The sequence below is a fragment of the Ambystoma mexicanum genome, chromosome 1p (genome assembly GCF_040938575.1).
Source record: "Ambystoma mexicanum isolate Mex_15411 chromosome 1p, UKY_AmexF1_1, whole genome shotgun sequence".
NCBI lineage: Eukaryota > Metazoa > Chordata > Amphibia > Caudata > Ambystomatidae > Ambystoma > Ambystoma mexicanum.
In genome coordinates, this window is record NC_090921.1 from 1,144,733,575 (window position 1) to 1,144,750,795 (window position 17,221).

A 17,221-nucleotide genomic window follows, 5' to 3' on the forward strand; every position below is an offset into this window, starting at 1 on the left:
CCATTGTCTACATACTGTTGCTCATTCTGCAGGAACACTTGAAGTGTAGGTTGAATGCCTTATGCCGCTTCTGACAGCTTCCTGAGGTCCCATGGTAGCCACAATCTCTGGGTACAGTTTGTCACCGCCTTTCACCACTTCTGACTAAAGGAGAACTCCCTACCATGGCAAAGCCCCGTCAAATTGGATTGAATCTTCCCGCTCCCCCTCCCCCTCCAGCAGCATAGTCCCCTCCGACAGATCTAACTCTTCTTCATCTCCCCCCTGCCGTAGGGCCTCCTCTGATGGGCCTGCCTCTCCAACCACCCCCCTCCTCCAGCATGGCTCCCCCTTCCTCCAAATGTTCCTGTTCCAACAGGCTTGATGTTTCCATCACCCCCTCGTTGTCATGGCTCCCTTTGAGTGCAATAAAGGGTCCACAGACCCTCCTGCTTGACATCACCATCTGATGATCCTGACACTTTCATCTCCCTCTCCTGCAGCATAGCTGCCTCCTAAAGGCCCTTCCTCATCCTCAGGGCCACTCTCGCCCTCCTCACAGATCTTGCTGTCTAACACAGCATCAAACAAGGACAAATATCCAGCTCCTCATGGTCAGCTCCCACCTCATCCTCCAGGTAAAAGGACATGTTGACAAATATAGAAAAAGACCAAACAAACAGATACATGCGAGACTCAAACAGACTAAATGGAAAGCTTCTCACTCCACACAAATACGAAAAGAAACGTACGCAGGAAGGATTCTCAGGTTCAAAGAAGGGTGTCTAAGAGTTTCAAACGTTTCATGAGTTAAGTAAAAAAAAGGTTATGAATCAGGAAGAAAATGTTATAGCCTTTTATAAGTGACACAAAGGGATAGGGGAACAGTGAAAGCATAGGAGGAACATTGTTATGTTTGTATGTGTTCTTTGCACAACACAAAGGGGAAAATGAAGAGGGAAGAGAGCCAGAGGAGGTTTTTTTCTTTTTTGATTTGTTTTTATAAGTGAAGGTAAAAATGGGAAGATAATACAGGTGCCCAAAACACACACAGACACAAGTAGTTTAAACAGTGATCAACAAACACCAGAAACAACTGCAAGCAGCCAGAATAGGGTTTAAACAGAGATTACAAACACCACAAATCACTTGCAAACTCCTCAAACTCTACAAAGCTCTCCTGAACACTGAAACTCTCCCAACAGGAACAATATGTAATCCTTCCCTGTACTCCCCTCTGTACAGACAAACAAAACTAACAAACGAAACAGGGATTGAGAGAGACCTTTTAAAGGTCCTTGTAACTTCCTTAAATAGTTTGAGGCCCCTGATTAGATGATCATGCTCTCTTCACAATTTTCAAACGTCTCGATTGTACTGTGGGACGCGGAACCTGATTCTAAAATCCGAGGAGGTTTTGACCTGCCCGAAATGCAGAGGTATTCCTGTGCAGTGGCCAGAGCCACCCCATGGGGCTCTGATTGAAGATTTTTTGATCATGCTTGAAAACTAATAAAGCGACCCACTGGCAGGTCAATATATTGTCCCAACAGCATCCATTTACCACAAACTTATAACAATGATGTCAACCTCATTTGGCAAACCGAGCATAAATATTGTGAAACTTAAATTAAGAATAGACCCCACAATATTAGAAAAACACACATTTAATTGGAAATGAGTACATTCATACAGAAAAGCAGATTCGAATAAACACAAGCAATCTTTCCTAAGGATTGATGATATCAAAATATCTCAGTTCATTGGGGAAGCCATAGCAGAAGAAGTCTGGTGCAATTTCCATTGCAAATCCAATGGTTTTGGGTTACAATTTGAACAAGGTGACCATGAGGGTGTAAAGAATATTTAGGTGATAGTATTTGGATTGTATTCTTTTTCATGTACACTTTTATGGTGATGTCCTCCGAAATAAAGTTGTTCTGTTCTATTAAGGAGATATTTTCTGTGAAGCTGTATCTTCCGGTGTTCCATTCTTCTATTCCTCTCCATTCCAAGCTGATGAAATACATTAACATGCACCATACACACGATGAAAGTGCCAGCCATGAAGTGCACCGGGTCCGAGTCTTTGGGGAAGCCACGGTTTCCCTATTCGGCTACGCCCTTTTTTCCACTACTTGCTATTGTGGGTTATTGTTGAAGGCGAGATAGGCAGCAGCTCCTGCACATGAAAGTGTGAGGAAATTGTGTGTGAGAGAGAGAGGCAGGAAGGGGAGAAGAGAAGCAAAGGTGAGAGTGTCAATGGGGTAAATAATCATCATTCATAATGTGCCACCCTCTTTATATACAGGTGAGAAAATTCCATGCCAGCGGATCATATAACGCACCATTAAACATCAGAAACAAAAAGCAAGACATACATAACATCTTAAAAGAATGTTTCTCAGATGCAAAGAGGGAACAACATGCAGAAGAGGAACTGATTATCACACTGGTGCAGGCAGGGCAATGCCATTTCATGCATGGACAGTGCCATCAAATCCACAGACTCTTAAAGCGTAGAATTCCCCGAACGGTTGAGAAATGCTTCCGCAGAAATAAGGATGCTTGCTCTCTGCACTTTCCATTCAGTCTATTCACCTATTGTCCACACCTGCTTTGGCAGTGTAGTTATCACCTGTAGTTTCAGTCATGGCACTGTGCCTGTCTGCAGCATAAAGTCTATCCAAAGGCTGAAGCTGGAGGCTGATGAATGGAGACCACTTGCAAGCATTGGGTTAATGAAGTCTTGCCTTAATGCACAGCAGCTTTTGTTTACAACCAAATAAATGCATTGTTCTTGTGTAGTCTCATTGGCACGTACCAACCAATAGCATTCTCATCACCATCGAACAGGCTAAATTTCACATGTTCAATGAAGCAGATGTTCTTTAAGTCAGAAGGCTCTGCTGCCAGCTCATGGTCGTAAGCATGGAGGGTGAGGGTCAAAGCTTCTACTCTCCTGTACTAGATCTCACCTGGGTTTCTGCACAACACCTACTTAAGTGCGTCTGCCTCAGGCTGTTAAGATCATGCAGGAATTGCTTTTAAAGTGTTTGCCTTCACTAGAATGAGGTTTACAAAGTACACACAACTCCGACCTAGATAAGGCAGAATGCTCACCTCTCTCATCTGACTGCACATTTTAGTAGAAGACACAAACTGCCATCTTTGCGTAGCCACTAAGGGCTGCACATATGCCTTTGTGAGGCACTAAACATACACTTGATGACTAAAGATCAAACATCTCCTTGTAGTGCATTGGTGGGAGTTCTGTGGTTTGAGGTAGGAGGTTACCTGCCAGAGCATATCTGCCAATCTAGTTTTACCTTTCCTTTACAATATGAAGGCCCCTGCAGAAATCTGTAGTCACTGAGCACCAGCCCATTAGCTCTTGGTTCATTCATTTACTTTACTCATGTAGCCACTTGACTCTCTGCAGGATGGGGCCCCAGGGTCCATCTCTCAGACCACACCAAAAGAAAACGTATTAATCCCACGCTATTGAATGTATTGGAACTAAACAGTAGGAGCCAGAGTGTGGTTTTGTGTGACATGTAGGCTTGAAATAGTTATTGCCTGGTGCTACTGAGGTAGGCAGAGGCAGCAGGGAGTGAAAGGCTGGAAGCTTGTTCAGAATTAGTTGTCTGCGAGATGGAGTTCAGAAAACCCCGGAGTTGGAGTTAAGATAAGCTGGGAATTGGAGATGGGAAAACCTGTGAGCAGGATGGACCACGTGGGGGGCACCATTCAACCTCAGCCTTGTTTTAGAATCAGTCCAGATGCGCCACTGCCATCAGGGATGAGTCAGAGCAACAGGGCGAGAGATGCCATGATTGGGTGGTTGTGAGAAAGGGGTGAGCAGAAAAGAGACTAACTGGGAGGCATACAAGAGATGGGGGTCCTCACTGTTTAAATAGGGAATGGTCACTGTTCAGTCTGACAGGAGCGCATGTTCACCCCCATGGGGTAGCATCTTGATGCTGTACACAGATAACAAATGTTGATTATCACCCAACTCAGTGATACTAGTTCATCCACCTCAGGAGAATGAAGGGCTGAGTGGGTTGCTGGCATTTGCACCCAAGACCATGAGGTCAAACCTTGTAGTCCACAACTCAGTGAAGTAATGCATCCACTGGCTCTTCATTTCACATAGACAAATACATCACAGATATGAGGAAGACTGCATCCAGGCTATAGAAATCAGGGCTAGATATGCACCAGTGATCATGGCCATAATACTAGTACAAAGGCCTATTAGCTAGAGACTCACCTGCCACCAAGCTCAATGCAGTAGATACCCAACCCAAGGCGAACGACCAAGAAAACCTTGTGGAGCCTGCGGGCCTGAAAGAGCCAGTGAAGACTGACATGGCAATTAAAGCACTGGCACCTAGGAAGGAAAAGGAACAATTTGAGACATGAAGCATTTCTGAGCTCAGACGGCTCCATATCAGGACTGCCCTAGGCTTCAGGGACAGGCAAAATGATAAAGGAATGCATGTGTCGTCATTGCTGGAATCTCCAGTCCTTAGTTTATCAGATAGCCAGGTTACATAACCTGCACTGGGAGGTGTAAATTAAGAATGTTATGGAACAATATTCTCGTTCCAAAAGACACACCACCTGAACATAATCTGCGAACTAGTGTAAAAGTTGCTTTCTGAAGACTGTGCGGCTTAAAGTAGGCATTCATACAGTGTTAGTCTGAACACCTTCCGATGCATGTATCCCATTCAAGTCTACCTTTCCCAGCAAGATACCCCCCTGCGTTCTTACCTAAAAAGTGTTCACCCAAAAGAATTTGCTTTCTGGCCCAATCCTCCCTTGCTCCCTCCTTTCTCCCCCTTTGCTGATTAGCATAAGGGGGTACACAATCATATTCATCATGTGCTCAATTGCTTTTCAGTGGTATTAAGCTACATTAGTGCTAAATTGCAGATGGAGGGGTAACATTGCTTTTCGAGTTGTGGTGTGGCATCTTGCATTTTATTTTTTAAATGTGCATTCAATGTGATCACCAATGTGAGCACCAACCTTCAAAAACAACATCAAAAACACTTATGACAGGTTAAACATGTTACCCAGTGCAATTTACCAGTGCCATAGGCCACATCAGAGTTCCTTGGACTACAGCTAACACTCTCGTTCCTTCCACTTGACTCTAGCCCATGTCGACTGACTGTACGTGTTGTGCACGAGTCAGATTAAGGTTAGAGCAGAGACCAAGGGTTGTCTAAACCCATTAGTGGAAAATGTGATTTGTCTTGGGTGCATCCACATTGCAAGAAGCTTATTCACCCACCTCCATATTAATTACCATGCTACTCCTCAGGGATCCCAGTTTCCAAGATGTGTTGCCGTCCTATCAAGTGCTAAACTACTCACAGGCATGAGGAGGTGGTGGTGAAAATCAGAGTACGGTTGTATTACAAAAATGCATCAAGCGAGGCATGATTTAGCCTTATAATGGCATGAGATATCACCACAAACCGGGATTCATTGTGTGACAAAATAACCTGTTCTTAGTCACTGCTAATCATTCTACCAAGAAGTTGCAGAAAGATGCATAATTTACTTTACAAACCGCAGTGAAACATGCATGTGTTGCAAGAATTACATACATTTCAAGACTCACCTGCACAAAAACTCAGGATTGCAGTCAGCTTCTGCTTATTTGTCCCCGACAGGACTGTCTTGGACCATATTTCGAGGATCTGCATCATAACAGCCACCAGCAAAAGCAGCAATGAGATGATAGAGAAGGCCCGGGTGGCATCGATTTCAGCTGCATGGAAGAATCAAACAGAAAATATAATGTGCTTTAGCACTGTTTATGCATTTCTGTGACCTTCAAGCAGGCAACACTTAGACACCTTGGAAAGACTTGGAAAGACTCGGAAAGACTAGTATTCGTTTCATTCACACATCATTTGGCCAGAATATGGCAGTTTTAGCACCTCGCTTCCAGACAGCGAGTCCAATTAACCAACCCACTAACAATTTTGCCCCTATGCATACACCTCTCAAACTCTAACCAAACACAACCACAAGCCTACAACACAACAATCCTCACAAACTTCACTACACTGCAACAACAAAACAAACCACACATAGACCCGCACAACAGCACAAAACAGCTACCGACCGTAAAACACCCCAAGCCCAGCCAACAGACTTCCGGGCCGAGGCCGCCAACAGCACATCACTGCTCTCTTGCACTTTTCCAGTTTATTCCCACTAACTCACCCCCAACACCTCCCTTTTTCAGAGCCGCCAGAGCACCAGGGGACCACTCCGGTGGTGATAGTGCGCGGTACAAATATCCTTTAACATTAACATTAACTTTAACGCTGTCCTTTCCACTTTACCCTAGAAGGAGTAATCCTGGGGGAAGGGAGAGTTGGCACAAGATTCAGGGCAAATGGTCTGGGACAGTAATATCATTTTGCTAAATAAGGAGATATATAATTCCTAAATGGATCTGATAGCTTTGAGGAAACATAGGATTTTAAAGTCCAAGCTGTTCCTGGATAGTCCTCCACTGAAATCTGTTATGTCAAGATAGTTCAGCACAGGTGTCTGGGATCATAGTAGATTTTGTGAATGTAGCTTCCTGCTCAAGGAAGACAGCTCATTTTCTCCTTCTGTACAACTGGTATAACACCAAGATCTCATTGGATCGTCCCTTTACTTAAGTGAAGAAAATGTCAGAGGATATAGAGGGGATGAAAAATATTGATTATATCTAAATTGTCATGTGCATTTGCATAAAATATCCTAGTCACATTGAAAATAAGAGGCGGAGGATCCCATTTGATTGATTTTCCTTATGCAGGATCAATCTCCCTACTTTTTTTTATATTCGCCTGCAGTTGATGATCAATGAAATTCTGATGTTTGTTAATATTGGAAGTGATATTGCTGGTGTCCAGTCATTTTTTTTAATACCAAAGTTTCAAATACAATATTTGAGGATACATTGTTCCTAATAGTCATTTTTCAAATAGTAATTTTTTTTTTTTTTTTTTGACTGTTATATCTAAAAAAAGATCATGTGGCTTATAGGTTAAATTTCATGTTTTTTTATATTTAAACAATGGTCACAAATTATTTTTAACTTTCTTAATATATTTACGGTATTAAATAACTTTTCTTAACATAGATACTGTATTAAATAACTTTTTAATATATATACTGTATTGAATAACTTTGCTTCACTTAAAACTGATATATATTTTAACCAGTAGATGGCACCATTGGATCATTTATTTGTCTGTTTTTGTATATTTTTGTAATCCAACGTGCAACGTATGACATTTACGTATTCGTGTGTGGACGCCATTTTGCGAGTTCCTTCCTTCGCATCGGGTGCTTCTGCTGGAGCTCTCTCCATTTTATCTTGGATACATTTTGTTTTTTCAAATTGGAGTGGATTTTTTTCTTAGGACATGGCATTTTGCATCGTGGAATGCATTTTTTTTCTACTACTTGATGGATTTCTTTTTTTTGATGGTTTTGCATCATGGATTGGAATTTTTTTTCTACAACTGGATGGATTTTGCTTTTTTGATGGTTGGTTTTTGGCACGGATTCTGGATGACCTATTACTTGGATTGCATCACCATGGACAACTTGGATTTTTTTGGCGATTTTTTTCATCTGGATTTTTATGTTTTTTTCTTGCTGTGGATTTTGGATTACGCTGAAACTTTTCAACATTTTAAGTTATACGATAGTGCTTGTAAATAGTTCATTGCATCCATTGTTTCGAACCTGTTTACGATACTCACTATACGTTCTTCATAATCTCTATTTTTTTTAATGTGTATTTTCCATTGAAATTGTTTGAGCTATTTTAATTTCTTGTGCTGATTGTTCCATTTTTAGGTGCTTTATAAAATGCCACAGATTTGGATTATTTACGTTAAATTGTTTATTAATTCTGCTGTGCCCTCCTTCTTGAATGTTGTTGGTTCGTGCTCTGTTTTCTTTCACTGCTTGGTAGCAGTTCCATACTGAAATTGCATATTTTGCTTTTCTCCTTGTTCCATTTTGGGTTAGTTGCCCTATCCAGGTGCTTTCCACATAGTCTAGTAAATCTGCAAATTGTTCTTCATTTATTTTAAAGTATTCAGTGTCAATTAGTGTCTCGTAATATGTAATTACTTGGTCCTCTTTAACAAATGCTAATGAAAATATTTTTTTAATGCTGTGCTGAAATTCGCTGTTCTCTGTGCATTTTGTTTGCAGTACCAGTTTTTGTATTTTTCTCCAAATGGGTTGGCCAAAATGAAAAAAAACATACTTGGATATTTGTGTCTGGGTATATTGTTTTAAATGCTTTCATTTGTCCTTGCTCGAAGTCCATTACCACTGTATTAGGTATTTTTTCTGGAATAGTCTCTTTTAGTTTTCCAAATAGACATCTGTATAATTCCTCTGTTTTATTCGGCGTTAATGCATATACCAACGGTATTACTGTCTCATGTCTGCTGCCGTGTATACTATAAAACTGTAGCAATGGTTCAGGACATGATTTAAAGGTTGCATCGCCATGCCTTATTGTTGAATTTCAAGATTTAATAAATTCATGTCATTAGTTGTAAACATTAGTATTTTTTCTTGTTTTATTTCTAATGTGGCGAAGTTAAACTTTTCCCCCTTTTCAGTTTTTTGAAATATTTCCGGTATATTTATTTCAGCATATGTATGTGGTGCAGTTTCGTATTTGGCATTTGAGCCGCAACATGTAGCAGGATTTTCTCACATGTTCGGCTTACTATCAATCCACTTGCCTCATTTTCATGTGTCTGAGTTTCTTTATTTCATTTAAAGTCTTTTTTATCCGTATAGCAGTATTATCTGGCATATGATTGTGCTCTCCAGTGCTTCGTATTTTTTCCCCTTCAGTTATTGCTCTTCCCGTACACTTTGATTTGTGGTACTCCGTACATTTCCAGTATGTTATTTCTTTACGTATCATTTCACGATTGTACGTGTAACCACCATATACTAATTGGTTGCCTCCCATTTGAGTCTTTACATACTCGATCATGGCACTCATTACGTATCTGAAATATCGAAATTACTGGTTAATTTTGTTTTTATGTCTTTTTTATGGGTCATATTTTGTCATTTTGTCATTTCATTATCATTATTCATTCTGTTTACCTAATGTTTTCTGTCACGCAATACGATGTTCGTGTCAGCAGGTGTTTTCTTTCTCCGGTTCTCTCATGCACTAGCAGTTTGTTTTCAACTGTCAGCTGTGTGTAAGTGTCTACATAAGGTTCTTTACCCGTTCTTAGATTCTAGTGTTTTAACCCTTACGTGATCGGTTTTTCAAGTACTATCTGGTTTTGATGTTCAAAGCTTTTGTTTCGACGAAATGACTGTTTACATGATTTCTATTTGATGTCGAAACATTTTCTTTCGATGCTTTTGTTTTGAAACGTTTGTTTGTCAACACTTTTTTTCCAGTACTATCACTGTAAACCATATTGCTTCTTATTCGAATAACCTCTAAATGAGGGGCACCGGTTTGAATGTTTATTGAAGTGATTAAGTGGTGATTATTCTTTTCTGTATCAGATTTAATGTCTTGGAATTGTCAAACGTGATTTCTTTTGTGGTGCTTCTTGAATTTGTGCATGTTGAAAATTTTTAGGCTATTGTATGAACCGAAATAAACTATCTACGACTGACTAACATTGCCCTTTGGGACTTTGTATGCAAACATAGGAAACAATCCCTCCCCTAAATGCACAATCTAAAGCAAAACACACAGAAGGATCTGCTGCTGGAATCTGCCAAATGCGCCAAAAGTCAAAAAGTTAGGAATTGAGTGCCATTCAAATGAATAAACAAATAGGAATCAGTTCTGCCCATTATATCACAATGGAAATGCCCCAGCCCACAATATGGGGAAAAACAAAATAAATTAGGTTTGTACACTTTAATGAATGCTGCCATGTATAAAACAACCACTTATGTCCCTACTTCCAAAACAATAATATATTGAATTGGAAATACTGAATTAGAATTATACCTGAATCAAATATTGAATTATAAAATTAGACAGTATTCTAAACAAACTCCCTGCCCCCTTGCTATGTTGCTAAACATTTGCGGGGGGGGGGGGTAAGCCATAATATATAACAGAAATAAAAATCCATAAAAAAGTGAATTGAGATATGAGAAAAGAAAAGTCCAGGAGTGTGAAAATGGAAGAAGGCAAGATGGGGGACTGCTGGCAGCACAAACTTGTACGTGAACAGTGTCCCACCTGTAGCCATTTGGCCACTACCAATGCCAAACCACATGTCTTGAATCCTTTGGCAAAAGCCGGCTCATGCCAGCTTTACTTATGGCTGTGTGCTGACTATGCCGACTCCTGCAACACTATATTTTATTTATTTTATTGTTCATTTGTAAGGCGCTTGTACATCAACTAAATTGTGTTTCAAAGCACCCACAGGGCAACAGGGAGGGAACATGAATGAAAAGCAAATAAAACATGAAAGTTAGAGGTGAAACTACTAGGCCTTGTGAGAATTCAGAACGTGCAAGTGCAGAGAGAGAACAAGGGAAGAGGGAGTGGGGGGTAAGTGCTAGGTGTACTAAGAGGGAAGTGCTAGCGAGCGATCAGCTGTTATGTGACTGGGTGAGGGTGGTCAGCTGCCAATAAATAAGTGCATGCCTGTGGTGGCACAGGTCAGTGGGTGCCAAGGCAAGTGTTGGGAGCGGGCGGAGGCTGAAGGCGATTGGGTGTGGGAGACAGGAGCCAGGAGGACACACAAGGGCCCTGGTCACCAATCTCATCAACTGTGGGGTTTTGCAGGGGAGGGAGCTAGGGAAGGAGGAGGTGTAAAGGAAAGTCTTGAGGAGCTTCCGGAATTTGAGGAGATCCGGCTCAAGACAAAGAGGAAGGGGAGGCTGTTCCAAAGGAGGGAGCCTGCCAAGGAAAGAGATCGGCCACCAGCTTGCTGTTTAGCAGAGTTGGTGCTGGAGGAGCGTAAAGCTCTGGAGGGAGAATATTTAGTGAGAGAAAGTTGTTGATAGAGTGGTCCCCGGCCCCAGACAGCCTTATAGATGATGCAGAGGGATTGGAATTTGATCCTTGTAGCAACCGGGAGCAAGTGGAGAGTTATAAGGGCTGGAGAGATGCAGTCCTTGGGCTTGAGGCCAAGGATCAGTCTTAAAGCCCTATTCTGGATTAGCTGGAGGGGTCATAGAGAAGAAGAGGGTAGATTAAGGAAAAGGTTAGTGCAGTAGTCTAGCCTAGAGAGAACCAGAGCTCCAGAGACATAGAGCTTCTGGGGGAAATTGAGGAAAGGAAGAATTCCTTTGAGGAGGTGGAGTTGAAAGTGGACCTTCTTGGCAAGGTCCTGAATGTGGCGAGTCAAGGAAAGAGAGGAGTCGAAGATGACTCCAAGGTTTCTGGCTTCAGATGAAGGAGAAGGGGGAAAGCCCATAGAGGATGGCCAGAGGGAGGGGAAGAAAGAGGGTGCAGGAGTCCCAATAGGAAGGATCTCAGTATTGCTGGCATTGAGGAAGAGATCATTGGAAGTACACCAGGACTGGATGGCAGATAGGCAGTCAGGAATGATGGAGGGAGTAAGGAGAGGTTCAGAGCATTGTTGAAGAAGAGTTGTGTGTCATCTGTATAACACTGGAAGTTAGGGGAGAAGGTGGAAATTAGGTGGGCAATCGGAGCAAGATAAGTGTTAAATAGCCAGGGAGAAATGTTGGAGCCCTGGGGGACACCTCAGGTGGAGATAGAGGTGGGGGAGGAGAAAGAGCCCAGAATAACCTGGGACGGATTGTCATTGAGGAAGGAGGTCAGCCAGTCCAGTGCCTGCTCCGAGATACCTAGGTTATTATAGAGCCATTCTATGAGGAAGTAGTGGTTGACCATATCAAATGCAAAGGAGAGATCAAGTAGAATGAGAACAGCAGTGGCTATTTTGAGCAGTTTTTTCGTAATGTGGAAATCAATAGCCCGTTCCCCAACGCAAAGGTAAAACACAATATGTACAGTAAGGTGGGAATATTCATAAATTATTCAGGAGAAAAGTAGTGAGTGATGGAGTTCTTACTTCACGATTTCCAGATTTTCAAAAAACAGATTTACAAAAGCCCATCAGTGCTTACCTTCAGTGCGGCAGTGGAATGCTGCTCCTGCACCTTCCAAAGATGGTCAGTGTATGTTTTCTGCACACAATGCTGCAGTCTTGCCTTATGAGATGAAATGGGTGATTTCAGGCACAGTGAGAGGTCTTACTGAGAGGACCTTGGTTGTGGGGGCCGGCTTCCGCCTGCTGGCGCCTACGATTGGTTCAAGTAGGCAAGGACTGCCAATCAGAGAGGCAGCAGGCTCTCCATGGACTGTATTTCCGCACGAGGAGGCAGTGGCCATTATGAGCTGTTTTTTTCATAATGTTGAAGTCAATATCCCGTTCCATACTGCAAAGGTAAAAAACCTTCACAATAACATGCCCCAATATGTGCAGTAAGGTGGGAATATTCAAAAATCATTAAGGCAAAAAGTACTGAGTGATGGAGCACTCGCTTCTCCATTTCCAGATTTTCAGCTTCACAAAAGCCCATCAGGGCTTAACTTCAGTGCAGTAGTGTAACACTGCTTCTGCAGCTTCCAAAGATGGTCATTGTATGTTTTCTGCACACAATGCTGCAGTCTTGCCTTCTGATGTGATGAAAAAGTGCAGTGTCCATTTTAAGACATCCTCATTAGCCTTACTCACTTCTACTCATTTATTTATTTCATTTATTTGTAAAACTACAGGGAAAACAAAGTATTTTTGACACAAAACGCATACCAAATGTAACATTGACATACAGAGTGGAGGACATGAGTCCTTTACAATGGGGTGATAGAATGTGACTTCAAGAACGGATGTTTCAGGGGAAGGTGGAAACATAAACCCGGAATGAGGACAGGATAGAATGACATAGGAATGGGATGGTGGAGACGGTACTAAATTATGTATGGAGGGGTGACCAAAATGTGCTGTAGGGTTGTCTGTGATGGGTAAGCAGAGACGAAAAAAGGGTAATGCAATAGCGTAAAGTACTAGGAAACAGGTTCTTCAGAAAGAAGGTGGGCTTTGAGGTTGGATTCAAATCGTGGTAGAGTTGGAGAGGGCATGGAAGAGCATTCCAGATTAGGGGAGCGAGCAGAGAGAGCAAGTAGAAACGAGAGGGAGCACAGGGGCTGAGTAGTGGCAAGCTGGTGAGCCGAGGATGATGGTAATGAGTGAGGTGGAGAGTAGGGAAGTGATATGAGCGGTTCTATGTGATGTTACTGCATTTTGAAGGTCGAACATCAAAAAGACCGATTTATTTTGCTTGTTTTGGTGTCGCCTCCCAAATGCTGTAGTATCACATTGGGTCCCGACTGTCACAGTGCCCTCGGTTTTTAAGGTATAAGGGGGGGTTTCACCCCTGAACCCCCCTTTCACGCCCCCTGCCCCCTCCTATCCCGCACCATACTTTCCTGTCAGTCATTACATTTCAATTTGCACCCTAGTTCCCCCTGTTCCCACTATATACATTCACAATCCTCGCCCTCACATACATGTACACACCCAAGGAAAGACTTACCTTACTTCCACGACATCCCTCGCCGGATTGCACCTGTCAACCACTGCACACACTCATCTGCCTCTCAGGGAGCAACTGTTCTTCTCGAAATGGCTGCGCACCGAGAGGAGGACAGCAACGACAGAGCAAGGTAAGTACGGGTGGGGGAAGGTGGGCGGTAGTGGAGATAGAGTTTAAGGTGGCTAAGAGGGGTTTTTGGATCGATTTAGAATGACCGACTTATCGATTTTATTCAGTCTTTCTAAATCGACCTTTTTTTGGTTTGGTCTTAATAGAACAATTCTTTCACTTAGGAACATATGAGCAGATAAGTATAGTGGGGTAGGTACATGGATAATTTTGAAGATGGTGAGAAGAGGTTTACACTTAGCCCTTTGTTTCATGGATAGCCAGCCAAGCTGGTGACTGGCAGAGGAGGTAGAGGTAAAGCGACAAAGTTTGAAAAGTGTGCAGACTACAAAGTTGAGGACTTCATCCAGAGGTGTAAAGTATAGTTGGGTAGGCCATAGAGGAGACTGTAATAGTAGTCTGATATTAAAAGGTCGAAGGTGGAGATTAGCAGTATTGAACAGAAAAAGATTATATATTTTTCTGATATTGAGGAGTTTGAGTCTGGCTGCATTGGCAGACTTGGAGATGAAGAGTGAGAAGTTGTGTGATGTGTCGAATATGACACCAAGGTTGCGAGTGTAAGCCAACTAACGAAGCTAGTCAGGAGAGAAGAGAAGAAGAGGGGGAGAAGAAGAGATGGCCTGACTGGGTGGGAAGTAGAGAACATAGGTTTTAGTGGAGTTAAGCATGAGCGAGGGAGACGCCATCCAATATTTGATAGCGGAGAGACAGCTTGACATTTGTTACAACAGCTGGTTGGAATAAAACGAGAAGAAGATCTGAGTGTCATCAGCGAAGGGTTGATAGTAGAAGCCATAAGAGGAGATCAGGGTGCCAAGAGCTCAAGTACAGAGAGTCAAGAGAAGTGGACCAAGGACAGACTCTTGTGGAACTTCAACAGTAAGGGTGGTGAGTGGGGAGGTAAGGCTGTTCCAGGACGCCTGAAATTGTCAGTGGGCAAGGTATGATGCAAACCAAGCAAGGGCCTTATCTCTGATAAGGAGAGATAATGTCAGAATGGTCAACAGTATCCAAGGCAGCAGAAAGGTTGAGAAGAATAAGAATAGATGAAAGGTTAGCATGACGAGCAGAAGAGATGAAGTTGCTGACATTGTGGAGAGCTCTCTCGGTAGAATGCAGAGGTCGGAAGCCAGTTTGAAAATGGTCCAGGAACTCACTGAGTCGGTTGAATACTTCTCGCTCTAGGAATTTGGAATAGTGTGGTAGAAGAGAGGCAGGATGAAATTTGGCAAGACAGTTAGGATCTAGACTAGGTTTCTTAAGGAGAGGGGGGGCAGTAGCTGTTTCATAGGAGGAAGGAAAAGTTGATTGTCAAGAGAGGAGTTGAAGATGGAAGCAAGATGTGGAGCAACACTGGGAGCTATTACTTCACAATGTTCTCGAACAGTGGGTCATTATGGGCACAGGATCGGTTGGCCTTGAGGAGTAGGCCACGAATCACATCAGAGTTGGTGGGGCGAAAGGAAGACATAGTAGTTGGAGAGGAGAGTATGGGTGGTGGATAAATGTGCGCAGGGGGAGGTGATAGAAGGTAAGTAGCAAGGGTTTTGTAAATGATACAAATTTTTGGAGCAAAGTACAAAGCAAGATCATTTGCAGAAAGAGTAGAAGAAATGGAGGTGGGTTTAGGAGGTGAGTACTCCTTACTCCTCATTTGTCCTTCTCACTTCTCAGTCAGCCTTTTCACCTATCATCCTCACTCTTCATGCCTCCTTCTCATATATCATCCCTCTTCCTCATCCCGCCTCCTCACCCATCGCACATGATATATTTTAGGACAATATTAGTAGTCCTCCAAGTGATTTCTAAGGAATTCATTATGATACGGCTGAGGGAGGCTAGGGGGAAATGAACTTACTTTTAATGTTTATAATACCAAAGCAAATTGGGTAAAGAAAACAATCAACACACTACCAGATATTCTTCAAAGGTTGCTTGAGAACCAGACCGGAAGCCCCCAATTTATCATCATAAAAGGCCATTTTAATATGTAATTGGGTCCCAGCTTCTGAAAAACTGAGTAGAGCGGGAAGCAGACCTTACTTTTTTGGGATCCTACGGCTTAGGAATTGTTAATGGTTGGACAACATCTGGCAAACAAACGTTTATTGGTCATCATGGGTCATCCTTAATAGACTATTTTATAGTTACAGTGAAGAAATGGAACCTTGTTTATAAATGAAGGAGAATTAGTCAATTCCAGAAGAACGCTAAAATGGGAGATTGCACGTCATGAGGAGGTCCTTCATGCATTAGTAAAAACCACGAAGGATGAAATTATGTCCTGCCTTGCCCATGCTCTCTCATGGGATGCCCATGAGGGGGTGTGTGGCAAGAGTATAGATGCCCTGGCTTTTTTGAGTTTTATTAATTAATACAATTATGCAGGCAATTCCATCTCTGAAAGGCTAATCTGCAAATCTTACTCCCCTTTAATAATTTCCAGGCCAAAAGCATAATGTACACATGTGCCCTGCTGCATCAGTAGCCTGATCTGCAGCACCTGCTCTCCAGTGGCACAGAGCTGGTCAAGTGTGCCTATTTGACAGCTGCTGTAACAGCCAAGTCTCTGCAGTGCAGAGGCTGCAATTAAGATATGCACTCTGTTCCAAAAACTACATTACTTTGAGTATGCTGTCCTGGTTGCACGTACAACTTGCATGTAAGCGTTTAAGGTATGGTGTCCAGCATCTCTCATAGTTATCCAAGCCACATCAATTTGATATTGAACATGTGTCAGCCTTGTGAGCCCAGCTCTGCTATTGAAGGGTCTTGTGTATTCTCCCCCAGACGGGCTGTCCTTGTTGCTGCTAGCAAGACTGTAGCCTTGCAGGTTGCTACTCTTTATACCATTGTGAGGGCAGGTAACACCATGCCAAGAGAGACAGCTGCTCAAGAGGAAGTTGTCCTAGGAACAGGAATCAAAGGGTGCACCCATTCACAACAGGCTTAGCCTCACACCAGGGTGCTGCACACCAAAAGGGCGTTTGATCCTATTGAGAAGGGAAGGGACTGGTGTAGTGTAGACAGAGGGAGCTCTTTACAGCCAGAGGAACGTTCCACCATCTTCTTTCTCTGCCTCTATCTTTCCTTCCTGTCCTCCCCACTTCCATTAGCACAAAACACTTTGGGTCTAGTGTCAGAAGGAAAGGTCCACTTGTTCTAAGAACAAGGACAGGAGCCCTAAAGCAGGCTACCTTTAGTCCAATCACGTATGGGTGTTTGCCTTTAAAAGAAGGGGTCTCCCACTCCTTCTTTGTTTCATCCTTGAACAAAAGCCTGAGGAAGAATTCACTGGCCCTATGTGGGAGAGTTCATCTTTCCAAAGTCCTCCACTAGTGAGGTGAAGACTGAGTGTCCAAGCAGAGGGAAGCTCTATACCCTAACCACCCCCAGGGATCAGAGTGGGGTGAACTGTTTCTCAGACAAGACCTGCCTCTATGCCAGTGACAATGGTACCCAGGACCTCAACATGTTGAAG

At 42.8% G+C, this 17,221-nt stretch overlaps 1 protein-coding gene across 3 annotated transcripts in view; it reads right to left on the bottom strand.

The window, feature by feature from the left end:
- Positions 1–1,630: 1,630 nt before the first annotated feature.
- The window catches only part of LOC138450006 (lens fiber membrane intrinsic protein-like), a 189,606-nt gene continuing 174,015 nt past the window's right edge, over positions 1,631–17,221 (bottom strand). For all 3 annotated transcript variants that reach the window (XM_069604810.1, XM_069604809.1, XM_069604808.1), the window contains exons 3-5: positions 5,621–5,770; positions 4,256–4,375; positions 1,631–2,161 (exon numbers count right to left, since the gene is read on the bottom strand). In XM_069604810.1, the coding sequence (XP_069460911.1) occupies positions 2,121–2,161; positions 4,256–4,375; positions 5,621–5,770 (311 nt within the window). In that variant the 3' untranslated portion in view covers positions 1,631–2,120. The remainder of the gene's footprint in view (positions 2,162–4,255; positions 4,376–5,620; positions 5,771–17,221) is intronic.